A 27,164-nucleotide genomic window follows, 5' to 3' on the forward strand; every position below is an offset into this window, starting at 1 on the left:
CATGCCTGGTGTGCCTGCATGCCTGGTGTGTCTGCATGCCTGGTGTGCTGCATGCCTGGTGTGCTGCATGCCTGGTGTGCCTGCATGCCTGGTGTACGTGCATGCCTGATGTGCTGCATCCCTGGTGCACGTGCATGCCTGGTGTGCCTGCATGCCTGGTGTGTCTGTTGGGGCTGTGCATCAGGGTTTCCATTGGTCCTTCCATCTTGACTTCATATACTCCCAGCACCCTGTTGGAGGTGGTTCTGACAGAAGGCTGGCACAGCTTGCGGTTTTGAAATGTAAAAACACACAAGATCAGAAGGCAGCCTTTCATGCTCACTGCTCGGACTCACGGGGCCAAGAGAGACCCGAGGAACAGTGGACAAACCGTAGGACACATAACTTCTGGGCACACACCCTGCATAGGACTGATCACAGCAGCACCCGATGCCGAAGGTCTGAGGGAGTGAGAGTAGAGATCGGGAATCTAGGCACAGACAAACCTCCAGAGCCCCCAGGAAGGCCGAGGAATGCTGAGTCAGCTTGTGTGTGAATGGAGGGCAGGTGTGTTCTCGGGGATGCCGCGCTGTACTTACTGGTTGGTTTGAAGGTCATCTATGCCCAACAGGACACCTTTGTCATGCAGCTTTGCTGCCGTGTACCGCACCGGCTTCACCCTCTTCATTCCTTTGGGTTCTGCTTTTCCATCAAGTTTAATCGATCTCCGAGAATTTCTGAGCAAATGAGAACAGACAACCCGCTGTCAAGACGTTCCAGGCAGTGCAGCAACCACCTGTAGAGTCACCCACTGTCACAGGGGTGACCCTGCGACCTCGCTGTTTCCTCTTCCGATAGAAGGTGACAATGTTCCCTGTGCTCTGGTATCAGTGCCCAACTGGATATCCTAAGCAGCTGAGGTTGGTTTTCAAAAAGGGTGTTGGATTTGCAGGCATACTCAACCGTCTGTTATAAATCACTGTAGGTGACCCTGGAGAAAGTACATGAACTTTCTGCTCCAAAGTGAAGGAATGAATAAAACTTTCTTAATTTAGTAAACACCCCACAGCCAGCCCCATTCCAAATCTGTACTTTATACATCACTTTGCATTTCCAAAATGAGCAGCTTCCATGGAGCTTTGAAATGAATGCATCCCTTTGTTAGCAGTGGTTTCATTTAGCTTTCCCAGCAATATCTGAGAAGCTGGGACTCTCAACCCCATGTTAAACATGAGAAAACAGATATCACATACTGTATGAGACCCTTGGACTACAAACGACTAGAGAGTTCACCAGGACTACAGCGTTCACCAGGACCACAGAGTTCACCAGGACTACAGAGTTCACCAGGACTACAGAGTTAAGCTGTGTGAAGCCAAACCACTAGTGATCACTTTCTATTGAAAAATTGCTTGATTGGTTTCTTCTTCTTGGGTAGAGTATTAAAATGATATGCACATCCCCAAGCAAATGAATGAGGAACAGGCCCAAGCTGGGTGATGAGACTCTCCCTTCTTCAGACTTCCTATGAGTAATCCCATTGATTTTCCTACACACTATCATCTCCTACTGCATTTTCTGCAGATGGAGATTATCTTAAAGTATTGTATCACACATTCAAATGGGTAATTAAACTTTAATCAACATTGATCCAGTCTAGTGGTAAGAATAATTATCAGCAAAGAATAATTGCTGAGGCATTATTATATTGTGTATAAAAAGATCTATAATTTGTATACTAATGGATATGAGAGAAAGCTGCCAAATTTGGCCTATTGTGTCAGTAAAGACTTTTTAAAAACTCAACACAGTTTTTTAAATGATTAAAATTTAAGTCATTGAGATCACTAAGTTGTTCTTTGCAATTAGCAAATACATGTCTTATCTAACACTATAAGGTAAACAAAATCCTGTTCACCATAAACATTCTCAAATTAAGTAACATACATGCACTGGATAGTTTTATACCAACTTGACATGATCTAAAGTCGTTTGAGACCTTCGAGTCAGTATAAAGTCAATTGAGGGAACCTCAATTGAGAAAATGCCTCCATAAAATCCAGCTGTAGGCAAGCCTGTCGGGCATTTTCTTATTAGCAAATGGGGGAGGGCCCAGCCCAGCCCACTGTGGGTAGCACCATCCCTAGGCTGGGGGTCCTGGGTTCTATAAGAAAGCAGGCTGAGAAAGCAGGTAAGCAGCACTCCTCCATGGCCTCTGATCAAGCTCCTGCCTCCAGGATGCCACTTGAGTCCCCTCAGTGATGGGCTGTGATTAGGACGTGCAAGCCAAACCCTTTCCTCCCCAAGCTGCGTTGGTCATGGTCTTTATAAGCAATAGAAACCAAGTTAGATCAGAACAGTTCCAAACGAACCCATGCCACCACCAGCACTGGAGTCTCCCCAAACACATCACGACCTTGTGAGTGAACACGAGATCATCTGAACTCACTTTCTTTTTAGGTTGTCTACACAAGTCTTGATGTAGGTGTCATAATAATTAATCTGATCTTCATAAAACGCTGCCTTCTTATTAAGTGCGTTCAGGGTCTGCTGAAGCTTTGACAATTCAGCTTTTCGAAGCTTGCGGTAGATTCTTTGATTTCGAATATCCTGAAACAAGCAAAGGCTATAATTATGGGCTGCAGCAAGACTCGCTCTGAGTGTGATACTTGGGAAGAAAAAAGCAGCAGGCCAGAATACCTGCTCATTCTAGTTGAGCTCAGCCCCTTATTATATATCTTAGCACAACACAGCACTCTGTTATCACCTTCTGCTGCAGAACTAGAAAAAGTCCTTCTTTATCTTAAGAGGGTTCCTGAAGTTTGTTTTTCCCCCTCGATGAGAGAAGTGGACTCGGTCAGTAAAGTGCTTTCCCGAGGGCTTGAATTCAGATTCTCAATTCCTACCTAAAAGCTAGGCATGCTGGTACATATGTGTAAGCCCAGAGCCGGGGGCAGGGACAGAGAGGCCTTGACAGCTCACTGACCAGCCTGTTAGTTAGCTAGAACTATTATCGATTCAGGTTCAGAGAGATACTTTTCTCAAAATATAAGGTAGTGAGCTATGAAGAATGGCACCCAATGCTGACCTTTGGCTCTCACATAGCTACTCATAGACCACACACACACACACACACATGCCCTCGTGCGCGCTTCTAACACAACACATACACAGACACTAACACATACTTCACAGATACCCCCATTCCTAAGCCAAAAATGTAATTTGAGAATCATCAAATAGTCTAAGGAAAAAACATGCTTTAAGAGGCATGAAAGGCTGGGATATTTACCAGCTGGTGGGGTGCCTCCTTAGCAGCATGTGTGGAAGCCTGGGTCCGATGCCTTGCAAATAACTTAGGCACGGTAGGGCACAGCTGTAACCCTGGCACTCGGGAGGCAGAAGTTCAAAGTCTTCCTGGACTAGATAACGAGCTAGAGAGCAGCAGGAATACAGGAGACTATCTCCAAATCAGGAAAGAAGTAGAAAGAAAACGGCAAGAGAAGCGTGATTGCTCCCGATTGCTTTGAACTGTCCTCTTTGAAGGCTATTTAAGGCAAAGGTGTTTACATGTCATTTCTCTCTGTCGATGCTTCTCATGACGAGAAGATTCAAAACTGAGGACCACTGCACATGGCCGACTTGCCACTTCTATGGGTCCACGTTATGAGTTTGAACAAATAATAACTGCAATATGGAGGGAAAAAGAAAACTGTCCTTGTAATGAGCATGTTTATTTTCTTTTCTCTTATTAGTCCCTAAGCAATCTAGCGTAACGCACATTCACCCAGCACTTAGACTGTATTTGGAATTGCAAGCATCTAGACAATATACGTGGGAGATGGCTTAGAGCAACTTGGGAGTGGCATTCTCAGAAGGTGTGCCTTGCATGACGGCACACGCTTGGTACCAGTCACTTCAGAGGGTGAGTTAGGAAGACTGCCTGAGCACCGGAGTGGCTCAGGCTTGGCAACATAGTGAGGGAACTTTTCAGTAAAACGCACACAGGAGGATGTGAATAGCTCAGTGCAAATATTCTGCATTTCATAGGAGAGACATGAGCATCCATGAATTCTGCTGATTAGCTGGAATCCTACAGCCAGTTCCCTCCAGATGGCAAGAAATGAGTGTGACTAGATTTAAATAGAGTTTCCAGAACACAAACAGCTTTTTTTTTTTTTTTTTTTTTTTTTTTTTGGCCTTCCTGATTTTATTATGACAGTTGTGCTAAAATTAAACTTGCAGGTCTAGGTTTAAAAAGTCACGCAGTAGCTGGGCATGGTGGTGCACGCCTGTAATCCCAGCACTCGGAAGGCAGAGGCAGGCGTGTCTCTGTGAGTTGGTCTATAAAGTATGTCCAGGACAGTCAAGGCTACATAGAAAAACCTGTCTCAAAGAAAAAATAAATAAATAAAAAAGCCAGGCAGTGAAGGCTGGGGAGTTTTCAGTAGGTAAAGCGCCTCCGTGCAAACCTGATGACTTCAGCTTGATGCCCAGAACCAACATAAAAGTCATGTGGAGGCGTGAGTCTGCAATGGCAGCATCTTTCCATGAGCTGGGAGCTGGGAGAAGAGCTGGCTGCAAGCTCACAGGCCAGCGAGCCTGGGGCATTCTGCACAGCAGGGACGAGAGAAACTGCCTCAAAGGGTAGGAGGTGTGAATTCACAGAAGATGTCCTCTGACCTTCACACTTACACTGCGGTACATATGTGCTGACACACACACACACACACACACTCTCTCTCTCTCTCTCTCTCTCTCTCTTTCTCTCTCTCTTTCTCATGATAAAAATAATTAAAAATATTCAGTAAACTATGAAAATATTTCACTTGAGAAGATGATGCCTGTTTAACATTATTTTTCCTTTGTGAACATATTAAAACCAATTCTTTCAGGAATTCAAACGCACATTCCCTATATCTTCTGATAGAGTTCATTACTAAACATTACTAAATCATTGGTGGCAAACAGCATTGATTTCTCTGTCTCATATTCCCAAAGAGAAATATTTTCTTACTCAGGGCAGGAGAAAGAACCCTTCTGCTAAAAGTGACCATAATTCTACTAAAGAATCAAACTGTGCATTTCCCCAGGCGATGACAAAGTAGATTTTTCTATAATTATTTAACTGCCTTTAAGTTCAGATCCACACTAGTGTGTGCATTTGAAGCAAAAGAACGAAATATGCTTTTTATCCGAGTATGTCCTTCCTTACCCTCAACAGACAGCTCTTACTCACTTCCTGTGTTTCCTCACAAAAAGTTGTAACCACTTTCCCAGAAAATCCTCAAGTCCAAGGTGTGAGATGAAAACAACAGAAGCAAACCTTTACGTTTGAGCTGCAGCAAGGCTAAACTGCTTGCAGCAAGGCTAAACTGCTTAAAAGCAAATTCTCAGGGACATACTGTTACCATCTCAATGGCAGCTCCTAAGAGCAACTGGGCTGTATGACAATTAGCAGTGAAGGAAAAAAAATATTTCCCAAAGTGTCATAAAACAAGCAAGCAAAGAAAACAAACAACAACAACAACAAGCAAAGAAAACAACCAAGTAGCCACGAGTTAAAGTTATGACAACACTGCTCATCACATGCCCACTGTGGTGTGGCTCAGCTCTCCTCCTGGCCTGGGGGAGCTGTAGCTATTTCTTATAAAAGCCACAGATCTCCTGGAAACCTTTAAAAATCCGGAACACTAAGGGAAGCAGGAACCATGTGTGTGCCTTCATCATAGGATGCCTGGCATGTGCCAGCCTCGTCTACATGAAAAAATGAAGATTTCCAGACACCTTGGCAATCTCGTTGAGAATGTCTTGGTATTTATTTTTGGATGACACGAGTCCAGTCTGCTCCAAGGTCCGAAGATTCCTCTGGATCTTCCTCTTCTTTTGCTCAAGAGGCAGGCATGCGTCTTCCATCATCACCTGGCTCTGCTTCCCTTCTTCCGGGGTCCTGGAGTCTGCATTGGCACGGCTCTCCATATCTTTGGTGTGCTCTAGTTCCTAAAAGGAGAATATTAGGATGTCACTTTCCTCTAATCTCTGCATGCCACAAACTGAAGTCTAAAGATTAGCACCTGAATGTACTCGTTATGGTTTTGAAGGAAACCGGGGAAGGAAAATCATTTCCACTTAAAAAACAAAAACAGCAACAACAAAACAAAACAACACACAAACAGTAACAACAGCCTTAGCATGGCCATTACTTTGTAATTCCCTGGATGAAGGTTCTCAATTTCTGGGCAGCCCCGATGAGAAAATTAAAAGTAGGTTTTGTACGAATGTGTGGCTAAGGAGCTCACTAGTCTCACAGCAGCCACGCTGACAGATTCATAGGCTACTGAACAGGCAGGCAGCCAGAGTGCTTCATTCTGATCCCCAAATCACCCTCACACAGTAAGCTCACAGGCTTCCTTTGAAGCTCTGGGTAAAGATATTCCTGCAGATGGGAGTTTCCAAACCCATGGTGTGCACACGAATGAATGCTAACTAGCCAGTCTGCCCGAGAAGACAGCAATCCAAGGAGACTGAGAACTACTTCATCACACAATCGATGCTGTAGATCAGTTCGAAGGCTGTAATATTGTTACAGGGCAGGCAGGGCACAGAAATGGCTTCCTGGGTCGCCAGTAAACAACAGCAGAACTGGAAGCCAACAGACCTCGTCTGTGTCAGACACTACTGCATCCACCGAGCATGTTTTCCCACTCACGTTTAGTCTTGTCTGTGGAGTAGGAATTATTTCTGCTTTACAAGTGCAGCAGCTAAGGCCCAGAAGGATTCCCAAGTGTCCACTGTCAAGCTGTGAGGCATGGAGGTAAACAGGAGCCCACATGTCTACACATGGTCTCTGTCATGGAACTCAGGACACATTTGGGAAAAGCGGGAACAATCAGAGCCAAAAAAATCCTTTATCTCAAATCAGCATATTTATATATTCAGGTTGCTTTAAAACACTCACACATTTACACATATTAAGATGGCTTGAAGTTTTGATTTCTTTAAAAATTAAATGTGGATACGGAATGATTTCTTGGCAACCTATTACATTAAGAACAGGAAAATTATGAGCACTCCCATTAAGAAGTAATTAGAGAATTCTGTTAACTTGATTAGGGAGTGGCAATTATTTGCACCAAAATAATAACACTGGGATTAATTGATTTATTTCAGGATGAACTGAATAATGATTTTTTTCCTTTTGTTGTTGTCGAGACAGCCTAGTCCAGCCTTGAACTCTTGAACTATTTCTGACAAGTGCTGGGATTACAGACGTGAATCCTCATACCCAACTTTAATGATGCACTTTGTTTTTTGAGAGAGTGTCTTACTATGTAGCCCTGGCTGTCCTGAAACTCACTACGTAGGTCAGGCTGGCTTCAAACTCACAGAGATCAGCCTGTCTCTGTCTCCCAAGTACAGGGATTAAAGACACGTGACACTAAACCCAGCTTAATGACGCATCTTCAGAGATGTAAGTAAAATACTTAATCTCACACTGTCAGGAAACCTGAGTTTTTTATGACAATGCAAAGGCATTTAAGACACCATGATCTTGGACATTGCTTTGAACGCACTTGAAAAACACCTTAGAGTGTGTGAGAGATCTCTCTTTCAAGTTAGCAAATACATAGCAAGGAGTTGTGAGATCCTATCAAACAATTATTTCTTCACTGATTTACTGAATGGCAAAGCTTATGGTCCACATCCAGAAGCTCTAAAAAGCTCTAAAAGGTGGAAAAAAAATAACTCCCATGCACATCTGAGAAAGCACTTGTGATTCTTTCCCACTGATATTCCATGTGGGCTTCTGATATGAATCCACTGCGCTGTCTATGGTAAGGGACTTCAGACATACATGTTCCCTGATGTGACAGTGAATATTTGGCCTGAAGACTAAGAACACCGCATCTATCTGTGATTGCAAATGGAAGACAAGTCACCTGCTGCTCAGTCGCTGGGGTCTCCAGGATTTCAACCAGTGTGTTCCCTGGCTGGTTTCGGATCACATCGATGATCAGCTTTTTGGTCCTAACAAAAGAGTAAAAGCAGACAGATGTTTAGATAGCAGTTTTGATGCACAAAAAAATGGTTTCTCCCGTATGAATACAAAAGGCAGCTTCAATGATGACACCCTAAAGTGAAGCATTCTTGCTCAAAGCGCCTAAAAGCCTGAAAACGCCCGATAAGCAAAGTCTGGGCTTTGCATGTTTAATGCGGTTAAGATTAGTCTTTCAGTAACGCACACAAACGTCATAAGATCTCTTATGGAAATACACGTTGTTCTCCCCACAGATCACTTTTGGGACAAGCGCTGCAGATACGGCCTGCTGCTAACGGACATAGGAAGCCGTTCCTGACTGACTTCTGGGCCTGTGGACACACTGCAACTAAGATACAGCCTGCTGTTAACAGACTTAGGAAGCCCTCCCTGATTGATTCCTGGGCCCGTGGACAAACCGTAACTAAATTCCTGCTTTTCTTGCATAGAAAAAGGTATAAGACAGTGTGAAGGCCAGTGGAAGCAGCAGTCCCCTGTGGCCTTGGAGGCTTGGGGCTTTGGGTGAGCCCAGCAAAGAGACTGGGAGTTCAAGGCCACAGGAGATTAGCAGATAGAGCCCTGTCTGTGCTGCATGGAGCTGAGGGCACAGAGATGCTCTAGACAGGTTCGGGGCTGGAAAACCACCCTGGAAATGCTGAACTTACGTTCTTGCACAGGTGCACGTTAGCAACTGGCTGTCCCTTCTAATTAGGGGTTGGGTTATGTAATTACATCGAATGTGGGGCTAGCGCTGTATTTCTGTAGAACGTGTGAGGCCCTAAATTCAATCCCCCATACTGTCGACACCATACAAGACAAAACAAGACAAAACAAAACAACAAGAAAGGGCGCACGTGCACTTCTGATCACTGTCGCATATGGTGGGAGCCCGTTATTTGACAGTGGCTCTCTTCCAAAAGACAGAAACGCCACTGTTTTCACAGCCCTGCGCCCCTGCTGCTCCCCTACTGAATTCCAGTTCTTTAACCACAGGAAATGTCCGTGAAACAAGAAATGAAAATAAAACTCACATTTTGAAGCATAAGGGCGTCTGCTCCTGGATCAGTTTAGTTAACCCCAAATGTGAGGCTTCAGAAACAGAGATAAGACCCAGTAAGGCTTTTCTCATTTCCTATTTATCTGAAGCCTTCACAGGAAGAGTGAACACCACAGACACAGCGCTTTTTTTCTCCCTTCTCCCTGGCCTCCGGAGAGCAGTTTCCTTTGGCCCTGTGACCCTTGCCTCCTGGGGCTTTTCAGGCTGTCTGAGAATGCACGGCCAGGGAGTCAAAGGTGGGTAAACGCTAATTACAGCCCGTGGGAGATGGCACTGTTCCTGAGGTGCCCGGGGCTCAGGAAGCTGTGTCCCTTCCCTCCTCCCCCACACCCAGCTTCCTTCGTCATCATCAAGAATGAATTAGACAGAAACATTTTTATGACTCCAGAGACAGAGATTTAGTATATATCCCAGGCTGGCCTCAAATTTCAGATCCTAAGTGTCTGGATTACAGGCATGTTCTCCTATGCCTGGCCTTAGGCAGAAACACCGACTTGAAAAAAACCAAAGCTTTAGACCACTTAAAAATGTCAACTGTGAGTGATTCTTATTTGAAATAACATTCGGCTAATTACCAAATATGTGACATCACTTATACTTGCACCCATCAGGACAGAAAATTGTTTCTTGGCTCACTGAGTTGCTGAAGGACAAATTGCACAAATACCCCCCCCCCACACACACACACTGGAATTCTAGATGACTTCAGGCCTGTGGAATTAATTGCCAAAGTTCTTCTACCTTCACAGTCCATCTAAGTCAGCACGTACTTCGGTGGCAAGGGTCTCAACTTCCCTGTGTTATGTCTAGTGTCCACTTATGAGTGAGTGTATACCATGTGGGTCTTTCTGCTTCTGGGTTACCTCACTCAGGGTGATCTTTCCTAGTTCCATCTATTTGCCTGCAGATTTCATGATTTCCTTGTTCGTAATTGCTGAGTAGTATTCCATTGTGTAAATGGACCAGAGTTTCTGTATCCATTCCTCTGTTGAGGGCCATCTGGGTTGTTTCCAGATTCTGGCTATTAGGAATAAAGCTGCTATGAACATGGTTGAGCAAATGTCTTTGTTGTACACTTGAGCATATTTTGGATATATGCCTAGAAGTAGTATAGCTGGATCTTGAGGTAGCACTATTTCTAATCATCTGAGAAAGCGTCAGATTGATTTCCAAAGTTGTACAAGTTTGCATTCCCACCAGCAATGGAGGAGGGTTCCCCTTTCTCCACATCCTCTCCAGCATGTGTTGTCACTTGAGTTTTTAAGTTTTCATTATGATGGATGTAAGGTGAAATCTCAAGGTCGTTTTGATTTGCATTTCCCTGATGGCTAAGGATGTTGAGCATTTCTTTAAGTGTTTCTCTGCCATTCTATATTCCTCTACAGAGAATTCTCTGTTTAGCTCTGTACTCCATTTTTTAATTGCATTACTTGATTTGTTGCTTTTTAACTTCTTGAGTTCTTTACATATTCTGGATATTAGCCCTCTGTAAGATATAGGGTTAGTTAGTTAGTTAGGCTGTCGTTTCGTTCTGATGACATTGTCCTTTGCTTTACAGAAGCTTTCAGTTTCATGAGGTCCCATTTATTGATTGTTGATCCTAGAGCCTGTGCTGTTTGTGTTCTCTTCAGGAAGTTGTCTCCTGTGCCAATGAGTTCTAGGCTCTTCCCCACTTTTTCTTCTAACTGGTTGAGTGTATCTGGTTTTATGTTGAGGTCTTTGATCCACTTGGACTTTAGTTTTGTGATGATAAATATGGATCTATTTTCATTTTTCTACATGTAGCCATCCAGTTAGACCAGCACCATTTGTTGAAGATGCTGTCTTTTTTCCATTGTATAGTTTTGGCTTCTTTATAAAAGAAGGTGTCCATAAGTGTGTGGGTTTATTTCTGGGTCTTCTCTTCAACTCCCCCTCCCTACTGTGTGCTCAAGGACTATGGACATGGACAGGCATATTGAAGGCCACCTGGAGCTCTTTCCCCCATTCCCTCTCCCCCCTAGTTCCTGTGACTTATGACCTGTGTGGGCCAATAAAAATTACATACTTCTTATAGGGTTTTTTTTTTTTTTAATTTTTCAAATGGAAACAGTTCGACAGAAAGACATCATGTAAAAGCCCTTTGTGCTGGTGTCTAACCAATGGTGGGGCGCACTCCCATAACCATGAAAGCTATTGCCCATGATGGCATCAGGTACCCCTCAGCACCAGAAACCTAGCTAGACAAGGTTGATGGATGTGAGTGCAGGATGCACACTCTAAGCTTAAGACTTAGCAGGGGGAAGAATGCACAATACCTCCTTAACAATCTCTTCCATTCATTTCTCACAGAAGTGAAAATATTTTTGACACATTGAGTTAAAAACAGAATTATTACTAGACAGTTTCAGCTCCCACCAAAAACAGTGACATATGAAGGTGGTAAGAGGCCTGTCAGTTACCCTGATCTGACCGCCTCGTATGGCATCCATGCATTGAAATACCATGCTACATTCTATAAATAGGAACACTCATCATGCATCATTAAAAAATGTATACAATAAATGCTGGAAAAGTGAAGGACAAGACATAATTCTACCCGATTCTTTTTAGGATGTGCTTTTAGAAAAATTTAAGGTTCCATGTGTGGATCCTATTAAATTTTTTTTTTTTTTGCAAGTGCAATAGTCAAACATTCCATTCTTCAAACGGAAGCTAGTAGTCTGAAGACCTACTTAGTCAGAGGACCTCAGCACACAGAGGACTCTGGATGACAGCCCACTGTCTGAAACACAAATGGGACAACAGAACGCTCCAGGGCATAATGGGGAGACAAAAATCACAAGACAAGCTGCATTCCCCAGAGCCCCTCATCATCCTGTGGGAGTTATCCGCATCTCCTACCACCCCTACCTCCTGTTTATGCTGTGCATGAAACGTAAACACGCCAAACACACTCTCTACCCGGAGACTACAGATGGTGGGGAACGGCCACATGGGTGCTATAAATCAACCTGGTTCCTCTGCAGGAGTAAAAAGTGCTCCCAGCCCAAGCACTCCCTCTTCCTCTAGCACATTTCCAAGACAAGCCCCCGAGGTTTCTAAGGCTACACAGAGTAGCATCTACAGCGAGTTCACATCTTATCTCAGTTGCCAATGACCTTCTTAATGTGCCCTCCTCACCCAGGGCCAGCGTAACTTTCTAGCTATGTCTAGCTGCTTACTGTATATCAACCTGATTCAGAACATGGCTGCTATGGCAAGAGATCACATCCAAAGGCCTTCTAGGTCTGTGTGATCAGGCTGGAATATGGACATGTTTTTAATTGCCTCTGGAGACAGAGGCAAGCAGATCTCTGAGTTCAAGGGCAACCTGGTATAGAGAAAGTTTCAGGTAAAGAAAAGCTTAGGTCCAGGTGTGGTGGTGCACGCCTTTAATCCCAGAACTCAGGAGACAGAGGCAAGCAGATCTCTGAGTTCTGTTCAAGTAGCTCGGTTGAGTCAGCTAGCTGAGAGGCAGTGCAGTGGAGCTGAATTCATGGCAGTTCAGTTAGTGTAATTCAGAGGCAATTTTACTGGGACAGTTTTACAGAAACAGGTTGAAGAGAGAACAAGCTAGATACAGGTAAAGACAGAATGAGAAGGAGGCAGAAGATAAGAACAGATTGCTGGAGTTAGTTTGAGGCCAAGTAGAGTAATTCAGAGGCCAAGAGAAAAGCCAGACTGAATAAGTCACCTGGGAGAAGAGTTTGAGCCAGAACAGTTGAGCTGACCCAGCCAGCCAGCACTCAGTAAGAACAAGAAAGGGTGAGCTTATTCAGCAGTAAGCCTCAGAGGCAGAAAACATTCTAGGTCTAGATCATATTTTGTGGAGGCTTGAAGCTTCCAGGACTAGGCCTAGGTTAGCAGATGGAGGGAGTAAGCCTCGAAGACAACAACTGAATCAGGCAAATAAAAGTTACTTAACAATATAGTATTCAACCATCTGTAAGACAGGCTCGTTCACACGTGAAAAGACCTCTAACTCTGGGAGAGAATGCCTGAGGAATAATGAAATCCATTAGGGAGTTTACTCATCAGAACTTGGATGTAAACACGAGCCTTTACATGGAAAGGCTCCTTGGGTTGGCCACTCCACACAGGGCTCTGTTTTCTGTGCTCAAGGTCGAGGAGGAACTGGTGCATGTGGGAACCCTGGAAAACTTGGTATGTTTAAAACGGCAGTAATATCCGTACATGTTTTTTGGCAGTGGATCTCAAACATCACCTCTGTCACTGAGCACTCTGGCCAGGGTAAACCAAAGGTGAGGGAATGGTTCCAGTAGGAGAATGGCTATTTAAACTGCATCATGGGAATGAGGAAAATTCTTAAGAGATGACAATGTGGGCATCTGAGCAGCTAAGTAGGATTGAAAAACCACAAATACTGGCTCAAGTTAAACTCATAGTTCTGTGACAAAGTAAGCTGAATAAAGTTGTAAGGTCACATATTTTAAGCTGAACCACAAATTATAAGGAGAGATTTATGGCTGTACAGTTCTTTATAGTTTATAGGCCGTTGACCTCACAGGATGGTCGCAGCCCTTCCTGCCATTTTCAAATGAAGGTGACGGCCAGGAGAACACCTGGCTGAGTCCATGACTATAGTATAAGTGACACTTTGAGGCAGTAAGCCACTGTCATCTAAAGCTCTTCTAAACAGGCTTTTCTGTTTAATGGACTATGCTTAGTTGCCCAGGGCAGGGCCAACCGAAATCACGTTTTTTCCTATGCCAGTATATGCATTTTGTACACCTCACATCTGCTCTCCCCCCGTCTTAGCCAGATGTGACGGTGCCATTGCCTTGCTGCATTTTCCATTCTTTTTTCTAGAGCTACGGGCCCTGGGATTGCAAAAAAACCTTGTGATTAAGAGTGTAGGCTCTGGAGGACTTAACGTTATCTTGATTTAAATCTCTATTCCTGTAACTGGCATGTTGCCCAGGGAAAGGTTTACATCTGTTTATATCTGTCTGCCCTTGCTGTTCTCATCTGTGAACTTCTGATGGTGACCGTCACCCTCATGAAGTTCCCGAGAGTACTGTAAGCACGCTCTCTCTCACACACAAACTCACGCATGCACAAACTCACGCATCCTCCTTCCCTCTTTTCCCTTCTCCCCTCCCTCCATCCTTCTCTTCTTTGTGTTGATTTTTTTTTCTTACTATCAATGTGCTTTTCTATTTTAGTTATTTTGCGTGTATAAGGGTCTTTCTTGCATGTACGTCTTTGGAAAGGCACACTTGGTGCCTATGGAGTCTGGAGGAGGGCATCATACCCCTGAGACTACAGATGGTTGTGAGCTGCCATGTAGGTCTCTGCATCAAACCCAGTTCCTCTGCAAGAGTAACAAATGCTCTTAAATGCTGAGCCATCTCTCTTCATCCCCAATGTCCTTTCTATACAAAATTTTATATAAATATAATAGGCAAAATATTTGCAAATCCCAGATCTGCTAACATGAATACAAAAGGAACACTTTCAGCTCAGGAATAACAGCATCTTCATTTAAAACTAGGTAACAGATGCTTGTTTTCAAGTACCAGGAACCAAGAGCTATGTGAAGCCAGGAAAGCGCTCTGTCACTGAGCCCTTAAAAGGAGCCAAAAGACTTGGATGGGCATTCTACAAAGGTGAGATTCAACTGCTCAGCACCTGAGGAGGTGTTCAGCACCACTAGTGAAAAGGGAATCACAAACCAAAGCCACAGTGAAATACTCTCACACCCACGGAGATGACTAGCAATGAGATAAGAAAAGGGTGTGTGTGTGTGAAGGATGTGGAGAAAACCAGCCAGGGCTAAACAGAGAAGCCCTGTCTTGAACAGTTTGGAACTCTTGCATTTCGTTGGGGGACATGAAATGGTGTGGAGAACAGTTTGGTGGACCACCAAAAAACTGTACAGAGGCTTAGCATCCAAACCAGCAAGTTTATGCTCAGGTAGAAAACCAAAAGAAGTGAAAAGGGGTGTTCAGACAAAAACTTGCACCCGAGGACACTAGTCCTAATATCTAAAAGGTGCAAACAACTCAAATGTCCATGAACAGATGAATCTGCAAACAAAGGTATGTCCATCTTCTGAACATTATCCAGTGAAATGTTATCTGTTCACTAAAAGGAATAAAACACTGAAGCATGCCATAACATGGCACCTTTAAAATATTACTTGGGTAAAGGAAACCAGGAACAGAGAACTGTATGTTATATGGTCCCATTTATGCAAAATATCTAGAACAGGTAACCATCACAGAAACAGAAAGCACACCAGTGGTTAGCAGGTGGAAATCGACAGTGTTGATGGTTGTATTATATTGTAAATGTCCTACATGGCCTTGAAAGGAGCTGGCAGGGTGCCCTGGGGAGCCAGGGTCCGCAGCACAAGCCCAGGCTGGGTAAGGCCGTAAGGTAGCAGCCCTTCCCAGATCCATCCCTTCCCAAACACGTCTGACTTTTATGGTTTTGTTTGTAAGATATGAATTCCAAGAATGTGCTGAAGTGCGGTGACTCCTGTCTCTAGTCAGTGACTGTGCACATGCTGTTCACATGACTTCATACTGTAGGTGACCCACACTGTGATTCCTATTCATCAGCGTAAACATTAGAGCAGTCGGCTTTCAAACAACAGACAGACCCAATTAAGAGGAAATTTCTTCTCATTACTTATGAGGTGTGGGAGACTTAGCCTCATTTCATTTGCATGGCAGAACCACATCAGCTGTCCTTCCAGTTACCTGGATAACCTGCCTTTCCCATTATCTGGAGACTACCTCCCCTTCCCCACTTTCCCTCCTGCCCTGTCCTGAGCTGTGGGAAGTTCAGCCTGACTTGGTCCTCAGCTGTCCAGGGCTGCCCCTGGCCTTGTCCTGCAGCTGAGCTTGTGCCCTGGGACTATACTGTGGTCCGTACTGCCTGGCAGGCAGAAATGGTGCTGGCCTCCTTCTGACTGCTGGGCCCAGCCCCAAGCTACCCATGAGGTTCTTAGGTGAGTGAATGGCACCTTCTCATTTCATGAGAAATACAGTACTTGTTTTAAATGTGACTGTTTCGTTAAGGTCTTTGAGGGCAAGAAGAGTAAGACCCTATTGCCAAAGGAACCACATACAACATGAAAAAATAAAACATGGACCATAGAGCATATACAACTGAGCTGGTGCTGACCTAGATGCTTCATCACTACTGGCTTTCACAGTGCTGGAAGCTGTCATGCACACTGCCAGAAGACGCCTGTCATTTGTGCCCCCTTTTTACATTGTCGTTTTATACTAAAAATAAAATTAGGTTAGCAGTGTTTTCTTGTTACTCTTTCAACCACTTAGAAATACATGCTGACTTCATTCTTTCAAGGAATCAACTTATGACATGCAATACTAAAAACCAAGGCTGACTTGCCAGGCTATTCTAATATTGAGTTTCCTCCTAAACGGATGGATGAAGAGTCCATTACCTGCTGGTTTGATGGACACATATAATGCTTTCAGGATTCACCTACTTTTAAAGGAATGACCAGCTGAGATTTAGTCCCACTTGAGTCTGCATGGTTTGAGTCATACTGCTGGAGACACAAACGGCTTAGCCCCGCCCACACTCACTTTATCATGAGGCTTCTGCCATCCACAGCCTCACCATCCTTGACGTCGTACTTGCTTGTCAAGGAAAGGGAGATCTCAGTCTTTGAGAGCTGATTTAGTGTGTTTTCCTTGTTAGGGTCCTGGGGGTCAACTGCTCCCTCCCCTGGAAGGACAAAAAAAAAAAATGATGTTATTTTTTTCAGCTCATCCTTGTGGTGACTGCCTCACACCACAAGATAAGGGTTCTAAGGACACAGTATAGGCTCAGGAATGAGACTGGAGATTTACGGGACTCATAAAGCCTGCATATTCCAGGACATCCGACGTGCATTTTAAAGCATTTGATCAAAACATTAAAATAACGTTGGGCATAAATATTCAGAAAAGAACAAAAGCAAAGAAAGAACTTTGAATAAAAGAAACTTTTAGGTTCACTTTTCATGTTTTCTTTCTTTGTGAAACAGAGTAAGTCCTTTTCATTGTCTCCAGGGTACCTTCAACAAGGACAAATGATTTTGTAACCCAAGATGCAAGAAATTACAGAAATTTGGGGGAGGGGTGTGTGGAGCTATGAAATGGCTGCTTGATTCTAGCCTGCTTGGAATCCATGAAGCACAGTGTGCTTAGCACGCCCTGGTTATTTTTCACCCCTGGACCGCAGGTGTTCTTTGATTGTTAGAGGCTTGCTCAACTGTTTAGATTTGGCAGGTATAGTGTGAGGACTTTCCTCCTGCTTTGAGAACTTCCTTGAGAATGTCTTGCTTTGCGATTTTCACTGAAACTAGTTCTTCCCCCAAACTGCCCATTCTTACTCCGTATAAGCTGTAACCTAAAGATCATTAAATGAGACTTGATCAGAATTTTGTATTGTCTTCATTCTTCGCATCTCTTGTTCCACCCCATTCTCACCCCCTCTCTTAGGGTCTCGTTTGACTGACCTTCAGGATGGGTCAGAGGGGGATTGGGGCGTTGAGCCCAGGGCCCTTGTACACGTTAAGGAGGTGCTTTCCCATGGTGCAACACCTTGGCCCTGAGTTAATGAGGTCTTATTGTGTAAGCAGAAGGAGAAAACCGATTTCTGCTTTGCACTGAGTGTCAGTGGCAGACAGTTTCTTGGTTGGGTGGAAGGAGCCCTGTCTGCTTCCCCCTCAGTACAGGGACACCATGTGGCTTCCGCCTGTGTGTGCTGCATGGTGTATGCGGGTTCAGATGTGCCTCAGTCGGTTGTGTTGGAGTTTGGAGTCCTGTTTCCTTACAGTCACCCCTCATCTCTAGCTCTTACAGTCTTTCTGCTTCTTCATAGATCTCTGAGCCTTGAGGGGAGGGGTTTGATGAAGATGTCCCATTTAGGACAGAGTGCTGCAAAGGCTCACGCTCTCTGCACATTGCCTATTTGTGGGTCTCTGTGTTACTTCCCATCCACTTCGAGGAGATCAGTTCTGGCCAAGGGAGTCTCATTGGCTATGGTAAGCACACCTCTAGAGTAGTTGGCCAGCACAAGACGCACTCAATAGTATGTTTTTGGACTTATCTCATATTGCTCTGTTTGGACTTTTTCCTTGTTTGTTTTGTCTTGGTGGTCTCTTGTTTGTTTACCTTGATCTCTCTGTGTGTGTGTGTGTGTGTGTGTGTGTGTGTTGGGGAACATTGTGTGTTTCCTTGTCTTTCTTTTTTTAAAGACAGAGAACATAACGTTGGGTCAGTAGGGAGATGAAGAGGATATGAGATCAATGTAGTAGGGGAAAACATGCTCAAAATATACTGAATATAAAAGTTATTTTTTCAAAAGGAAAAAAGGGAGAGAATGGTCGTTATTATCCCTAGAATGAACAAGCAAGGACTACATAAGTTCTCACCGAGAAAGGACTCCACTGTGGGCACCTCTCCTAGCGACTCCAGCAGCTCCTTCAGCAGGTCATTTTTTTCAGTGGCAATGGCATCCTGATGTTCCAGCAGGAGCTATACAGACCATGACAAACGCAGAGACAGAAGTCAGTCCCGATGCCCTTAGACTTCAGCTCTACTTCCTCAATGTTTTCACCCAGTATTGCTTCCTATTTTTTTTTTCAAAAAGATTTTAGGCATCATAGCTGGGCACAACTGTTGGTTGCCTCCCTCCATTGTAAAAGCCGGAGGACAGGAAGTTTGCTATGAGGTTGTTTCTGCTCATAATGCCAGAGGCTATGCTCATAGCCTCTGCCATAGTGGGAAAGGGGGATACAGAATTCTTCTCAGCACGGTCTTGCTTTGTATACCCAAACACTGTGCTTTGTACAGCCATCACAGCAAATGAGGGAGAGATTACAAAGTTTGGCAGGGGCTTCTCACCAACCACTGGCAGCAGCTGGAAAGGTATGAGGTCTCACCAACATGACTGCCAAACACGGGATAAACATGCCACAGTGGATGGGAAAAACCCACTCTATGTAGGCCTCAACCCTACATAAAGAACTACAGACAACTAAGGAATGCTGAGAGCAGGAGAAATATGTCTTCCTGAAGGAAGGGCACACCAATTGATCTGTTATCCAATATCCAAGGCCAGCCTCCAAGTCATATATACACATAACATACAGACGGAGTAGGTTATATTTAGGAATATATATGTATGTACATATATGCATTCAGTAACAAAGAAAAAAAGAGGCCATGAATTTTAAGGAGAGCAAGGAGGGCTATTTGGGAGGGTTTGGAGGGAAGAGAGGGAGAAAGACTGTAATTTTATTATAGGCTCAAAAGTATAAAGTTTATAAAAGCAGTTTTATTCTCATTGTTAATCGTGTGTATTTGTGTGTATCTGCATGTAGGTCTGGACATGTGCTACAGTGTCTGAAGAGGCCAAGGAGAGACTGTGATCTGTGGGAGCCGGAACTGCATGCTGTGTGCTGCTGGGAAATGACATGTGACCTCTAGAGGAGCAGTGCAGGCTCCTGGCCACGGAGCCATCTCTCCACCTCTGCGTAGATGTCACACACAGTTCTGAGATCCACTAAACTTGTACACATACACACAGCTTCAACTCGTTCCACAGGGAAATGGCAAATGGCACACTGAGAAACTGTAGCAAGGGCTGGAGATGGCGATCACTTGAGAGCTGGCCTAGGGTGCACGAGGCCCTGGGGCTGATCCTACGCACTAGATTAACTGGGTGTGGTGGCAGCGCAGGCCTGTAATCCCTGCGCTGGAGATGTGGAGGCAGGAGGATCAGAAAGGATCAAAAGTTCAAGGTCATTGCAAGGTCTGAGGCCAGCCTAGGCAATATGAGGCCATACAAGAAAGAAAACTGCCATAGTGGGAAAGGGGGATACAGAATTCTTCTCAGCATGGTCTTGCTTTGTATACCCAAACACTGTGCTTTGTACAGCCATCACAGCAAATGGGGGAGAGATTACAAAGTTTGGCAGGGGCTTCTCAGCCACCACTGGCAGCAGCTGGAAAGGTATGTGCACATAACTCTATGCAGTACCAGAATATTCATGTTCTTTCTCCCTCAGGCGCTTCACCTACCACGTGTGTTTAAGTATGTATATGTACGCATGTAGAGGCCAGAGGATACTGGGTTTTGTCACACAGACATGATTGACTTTTTTTCTTTTTTGGAGGCAGGGTCTTTCACAGGCCACGAAGGCTAAGCTGGCTGACAGGAAGCCCAGGGCTCTGCCTGGGGTTGCAGGGTGGTGCTGTCATGTCTACCTTTTGCTGTTGTTAGGATTTGTTTGTTTATTTTATGTGTATGAGTACTCTGCCTCCATGTATGTACTTGTACCACTTGCATGTACCTGAGAAATTCAGAAGAGGGCAATGGATCACCCCGGACCTGGAGTTACAGATAGTTGGAAGCCACCATTTGGACGCTGGGAGATAGACTCTTGTCCTCTGCAAGAGCAACGAGTGCTCTTAACCTCTGCCCCATTTCTCCGGCAATCCACCCCCCACCCCCAATAAAACCCAAACCAAAGCATGGACTCTGAGGATGAACTCAGGTTCCACTGAACTACCTCCCTGTTTAGTTTAGTTGGTCAGGAAATAGTAAGAATAGTTCAAGGCAAAGACAGTAGAAATGCTGGGCCATAAAGCCTGAAACTGAGTGACAAGGGCTGGGGGTCCTTCCTGGCCTTACAGACATCACTGTTGCTTTCTGGGTTGGAGGGCTGGAGGGTGAAACTAGGAAAGAGAATAAAGACATCTGTTTTTGTTCACATTCTAAGCGGAAGCAGTGTTTCCAGGCTATTGATAGTTCTGGGGACAGGAGCTAAAGCTTATCTTGGACTCCTGAAACAGTGACTCATAACCATAAAGCCAGTGCTTTTTCTTTACTGAAATATAATCCATTTAACATCAGACCCACTCATTTAAAATATATCATGCATCTTTATCCTCTTCAGAGTTGTGCAGCTATTTCTACTGTTAATAATTTTCTTCCTTTCTAAAGATAATAGTGTGTGTGTGTGTGTGTGTGTCTGTGTCTGTGTTTTGAAGACCTGAGTTTCACTGTGTACCTCAGAATGGCCCAGAACACACAGCCCTCAGTCCTCAGTCTTCCCAGCACGGGGCTCACCAGTGTCTGACCACACAACTGGCTTGTGATGTTCTCTTCATTCACCTGTGGCAGACACTTGACTAGTGTGGACGCCGCTGCGTGACAACTTCATCAACCTTGCCATCAGATCTTTGGGTGCACATCTGGAAGTGGACTTGTGGGTCACATGCTACATGTACATTTTATTTCCAAGGAACTCCTGTATTTTCATAGCAGCTGCACCATCTTCATTTCCATCGGCAGTGTACAAGGGCTCTGCTTTCTTCCTTTCCGTGACAATACTCATTCTTTTCTTTTAGATTTTCTCCGCAAATAGCAGTCATGCAACGGGTCTTAAATGGGATCTCATTTGGGCTTTGATTTAGCTTTCTTCCAACATTAGTGATGTTGAAATCTTCGCGTGCTATGGCCACTGGCATACGAATGGTGTACCACAATCTTTGGCTCGGTTTTCCATCAAGTCCTCTGACTGCTGTCGAGTTGGCTGAGCTCTTCATGTGTTGCAGATAGATATTAACTTCCTACCAGACAGATCCCTCACAAACGCTTTCTTCCGTTCCACCGGCTGACTTTTTGCTGTGTCCTTTGATACCTGGCTGTTGTGTTAAAACTGGGTCATTTGAGCCAGGCATGGTGGTCCCAGCACTTGAGGCAGGAGAGGGTGGATCTACATGAGTTTGAAGCCAGCCTGGTCTTTACAGTGAGTTCTAGGACAGCCAGGGTTACACAGAGAAACTCTGTCTTGAAACACCAGAACCAAAACCAAACACACACACAAACCCAAGATGGATTATTTATCTTCTCACCATTGAGAGTTATAGGATTGTGTATTCTGGATGCAAACTCCTTAGCAGAGATAACATTGCAATCATCTTTTTCTTATTCTCTTAGTAAGCCTTTTCAACATTTTGATGGTGTTATTCACAATACAGTATCTGTCAACTTTGGTGAAGTTCGTTTCTTTCTGTTGACTTTTGTGTAATATCTATAAAATTACAGCCTGTCCCAGGGCCACGAAGATTTACCCCTATATGTTATTCCTAGAACTTTATAGCTTTCACTTATACATTTAACTTTTGTGATTCATTTTGAGACAGTTTCCTTTTTGGATAGGTTTTGAGGTAGAGGTCCATTTTCTTTCCTTAGCATGTGGATTTGAAGTACCCCAGTACTGTAAAAAACATTATTCTTTTCCATTCAAATATCTTAGCCCCTAATTAAATGCACTCACAGTAAATCTGAGGGCTTATTTCTGGACCATAAATCCTAATTATTCATAGTGTCTCTCTGGGTAGCCTTGACTGGCCTGGAACTCATTATGTAGACCAGGCTGGAGTTGAACTCACAGAGATGCACCAGCCTCTGCCTCCTTGAGGGCTGGGATTAAAGATGTGGCTCAGCCTGAAGGGTTGTTTAGTGCTGAATTTTCTTAACAATTCCCTGACACTTGCCAATTGTGTGGGCCATGGGGTCTTTTTCTCTTCTTCTTTCTTCTTCTCCGCATTCTTCCTTAGTAGTTTGCTCTGTAGTGCAGGCTAGCCTGGTACTTGCTATGTAACCCAGCTGCAAACTCATGGCAACTCTCCTGTCTCAGCCTGCCTGGTACTGGGTTAGAGGCATGTATCAGCACCCCAGGAGCTAACTGGATATGTAGCCCAAGAGTGACCTCAGATGCAGAGCGTCAAGGCAGGAAGTGAACGTGTCCAGCCTGTGCTCCTTGCTTTCATTTTCTTAATGGAGCTCATGTGGTGCCTGTCGGCCATGAACTCCATATGAAGCCTGACAGACCTCTGATCCTCCTGCCTCTACTCCCATGAGCACTGAGGTTACATACATGTGCTGTCATGTGCCTTTTATGCCATGCTGAAGCTCTGAGTGTGCTAGGCAAGTGTGATCAACAGAATTGGGTCCCCAGCCCATAATTTTTATTTTCTTCTAAAGTTTTCATTTATGGCAAGCCATGTTAGTTTCTTGTTTGCTCTTTTAAAAAGTAAATGGATTCAAAGAAAGACAGAGATAAAATAAAGACTGGCCGAATCTTGAAGTGTGCTTTTTTTTTTTTTTTTTTTTTTTTTTTTGTGGGGGAGTTAGAGAAGAAAATCTACAGGATGGTGAATTTATGTTCTACTTCTCCTCAGAGACAGGTCAGCTGATTTGGCTGCTATCTCTGAAATGGAAGATTTATTATAGGGAGCCAGTGTCTACCCTCTATCCTGTTAGAGAATGTAAATCATTTCCTAAGAGTCTGTCTCAGAGAGCTGGTACTGAAGTTCTGTGTTTCTCAGAGAGCCAGAAGCAAGCACACAGCCACAGGCTTGGTTGGCAGGCTGTGTAGCTGATGGGTTGTGTCTGCCGCAGACGCCTCCACTCTCAGACAGCTGTGACGCACTGCCGTGACATCTGTTCCCAATCCGGCACAAAGGAACTTCAAGTCAGGCACAGTTCTATTCCCAGGACTTTGGTCTGTTTTCAGTTCTTGTCAGCACAGGAACAGACTATTTCTCTTTAAAGCCCAGCAGGCTAAGTGAACACTGTAACAATTTTCTCTCTGTACCCACGAGAAAGAACCTTATTTTCAAAGGGAGCATCTGCTACTTCTGCATCTGGACACAGCACACGACCAAGATGGTCATGTTTATTTGCGATGGATAACGTGCCATCAGAGTTATAGGTCAGGACTGAAACGTGCATGTTAACTTACTCATTACAATGTTAATTTTGGAAGCAGTTCATTGCTCGACAGTTTTGCTATTGATCTAGGGGATCTAAGGAAAGGAGGTTGATCGACTCATTTAATTGGTACATACTGAGAGCTTGGGGCAAATACTGGTCCCTGTTCCAACATTGCTAGATTGAAGTCAAAACTGGGTCCTTCTTTCCTCCAAACCCACATTCCAGCTGGAAAGTGCTTAATGATGAAGCCTGGCTTTTCAAGCCCCACATCTAGGTGGTTTGAGGTGTTGGGGTCTGACTTTTGAAAGGTTTGTGATTCATTCCCTAGTGGTGAGAACAGTCCAAAGTCAGGTTTATTCTGCACTGAAATGTCTAGAATGTGGTGTGGACCAGAATCCACTGGATTCATTAGGTTTTGATCATTGGGTGGTTTGGCGTATGTTTCTAAACCATTCCCAGGACCCTGCATTGACTAGCAAAGTTAAAAACTGTTCATAAAAAGATTCTTTTTAAAACCTAATTCCAAGCTGAGCATGGTGGCTCATGTCTGGAATTTGGGAGGCCGAGCTATGAAGATCACACTGAGTCTGAGGCTAGCCTGAGCTACGTAGTGACTTTTAGGTCTGAGCCTGAGCTACAGAGTAAAGCACTGTCTTAACCCCCTACAGTCCCCAAGCCCAAGTAAATACATAACACTCTGGCTGAATTAGGTGGTGGTCTGGTACAGCATGTGGTGCGTGCTGGAGGCAGGGCCAGGAGGAGCTAGGATTCAGCCCAGACTGAAATTCTAGGAACCCTGCTTTCAGAACAATAGCTCCTCACCCTTCAGCAGGAGGCTCCTTATCTGCCCGCAAAGCCCATTTCCACCTCCCCTCCCCCCTTTCTCTGAGGACCACTTTCCTTCCTGACCTTTTGGCTAAGATTAAGTGATATATTTCCAGGTATCAGAAGGAGGAGAAACGGTTTTCATGTGAAGCCCTCCTGAAAGGGGCAGAAGCAGGTGGTTCTGGCAGCACAGCTCTGGTGGGTGAGCGAATCCCAGGCTTGTGCTGGTCCCAGGTTTAAACGCGCCTGTACCACCTTGTATGCAAAGGTTAACTGTCTTGCTTGGGAAGGGTTTTACTAAGGCCCAAGAGTCAGAGGGAGTAATTATGGAAGAAGCTCATTGGGTTTAAAAATAGACATAGGAGCACAGTCCTGCTGGGACTAGAGAATGGATGTCAGATCCAGGTTTTGGGGCCAAGACCCCTTCTTGACCTCACTTACTAAATGTGTATTGATGATTTCTTCTATTGAGATATAAATGACTGGCTTGCTGACGGTCACCAAGTCTGTGTATTTGTCCATGTTAAACTTCTCTTCTGGTTCATGAACATCGCATGCTTCTTGAAAATATTTCCTAAAAACAGGGAAAAGGGGTGTTAAGATAGAGTCAGACCTGTAAGTGGAATAGCTTCACTAATGAGTTTTGAAACACTGACTAGAGCCCTGGTTCACCCCAGCCTTGGGGCACTTTCCAGTGAACTGATGTCTGAGCCACTGGGGTTGAGCAGGTGACCCAATGGTGAAGCATGAGCACCGGAGTTTGCATCTCAGGCACTCCCACAAAAAATCCGGGTGTGGTGGCATGTGCCTGAGACAGTACTGCTGGGGAGGAGAGCAGAGACGGGCCGATTCTGGGAGCTCACCGGACAGCCAGCCGGGCCAAACTGATGAGCTTCCAGTTCATCAAGAGTTCATGTCAAAAATAAAGTAGAAGGTGACAAAAAAGACACCCAGGGTCAGCCTCTTTCTTCCACACGCATACACACGCCCTACCCCAACGCACGTTTTACACACATACACATGTGTGTGTGCTGAAGATTGATCCAAGGACTTTGCACATGCTGAACCACTGAGCTATATCCCCAGCAAATAAGTCCTCACCTGAGGATTGAGTTTTACAGAGAATATAACTCCAAAACCAATTCAGTAAGTTGGATGTTCCGGTCTACAACACTGCACCTGTCCTTCGAAGCTTCTGACACCAGTTTGACAAAAACGAGAGCTAAGCCTCCTCCTCCTCACTAGATCCAAGTGGTGGTGCTCAGCCAACTGAAAGACAGTCTCAGCTACCAACACCAATTTGGAAAAATGCCTGAGGGCTTGTTAGGGCTAAGACCCTGACAAGTCTCACATAAATGAAAGCTAAGAACACAGAGGTGAAAGAAAGCCAGGAGTGTGGTGGTATAGTCTAAAGGCCCGAAGTGGGTTTCACTTGAGACCTTCGCCCAAGAGTGTGTGTGTGTGTGTGTGTGTGTGCGCGTGTGTGTGTGTGCTTGCTGTGTATAACGTGTGTGTAATCTGTGTGTGTGAGAGTGTAATATATGTGTGTAATTATGTGTGTATATAAATTATCGTGTTATATGTAAGTACATAAATGTGTACATATCATATGTATGTAATAAAAGTGTGTGTAATTAAATACATATATCATATGAGTAATATATGTGTGTAATTATACATATGTATGTAATTATATAATATGTATATGTGCATACAGGACATATGTGTAATATATGTGTAAAACTAGATGTATACATATTATATATGTAATATGTAACTGTATGTGTGTATATATATATTGTATGTATGTAATATATGTGTTTAATTATATATGTGTATATAAATATTATATGTGTGTAATATATGTGTGTAATATGTATATATACTGTATATGTATATGTGTGTGTGTTATTGTATATAGTTTCAAGTGTTTCTTATGCCTGAAATCATCTATCGTGTGTTTTCTAGGGCACCTGAAGCCTCTGCATTAGAGTTGACAATTGACTTCTCCCTTCCCGGCCCTGGGCGGAGTGAGGCAGCTATGTTTCGGGGTGTCATGCTCCCCAGTGACAGTTAGTCTTCCTGTGAGGTGCTGAGGAATGAAAAGAATACCAGAATAAATGAGTGAAAGAGGAAAAGGATACATTTTGGAGGATAATGATGGAAAACAGAAGACTGACAGGGATAACTTAAGAAAAAAGAATCCCAGCATGCTAACCAACACCTTTGTTCCTCCCATCCTTCAAGGGTCAGACGCAGGCAGATCTCTGTGAGTTCAAGGCCAGCCTGGTCTACAGACTGAGTTCCAGGACATCCAAGGCTACTTAAGGAGATCCTGTCTCAAACAAACAAATGAATGAAAGGGAAGACCTACGAGCATTAAAGAGTTTGTGAGAACATGGGAAACACCATTGCTTTTAGTTAGTGAAAAGAGCTAAAGTTGGCAGCTGAAGAAATCAAAACTTC

General features: G+C 44.2%; 1 protein-coding gene across 1 annotated transcript in view; it reads right to left on the minus strand.

The window, feature by feature from the left end:
* The window catches only part of Iqgap2 (IQ motif containing GTPase activating protein 2), a 136,283-nt gene that overhangs the window by 2,273 nt on the left and 106,846 nt on the right, over positions 1-27,164 (minus strand). Inside the window, exons 26-32 of the mRNA XM_055598361.1 lie at positions 25,140-25,272; positions 18,517-18,619; positions 16,682-16,823; positions 7,920-8,007; positions 5,767-5,979; positions 2,429-2,589; positions 579-716 (exon numbers count right to left, since the gene is read on the minus strand). Coding sequence (XP_055454336.1) covers positions 579-716; positions 2,429-2,589; positions 5,767-5,979; positions 7,920-8,007; positions 16,682-16,823; positions 18,517-18,619; positions 25,140-25,272 — 978 coding nt within the window. The remainder of the gene's footprint in view (positions 1-578; positions 717-2,428; positions 2,590-5,766; positions 5,980-7,919; positions 8,008-16,681; positions 16,824-18,516; positions 18,620-25,139; positions 25,273-27,164) is intronic.

The sequence above is a fragment of the Psammomys obesus genome, unplaced genomic scaffold (assembly GCF_907164565.1).
Source record: "Psammomys obesus unplaced genomic scaffold, mPsaObe1.curated_primary_1811, whole genome shotgun sequence".
Taxonomy (NCBI): Eukaryota; Metazoa; Chordata; class Mammalia; order Rodentia; family Muridae; genus Psammomys; species Psammomys obesus.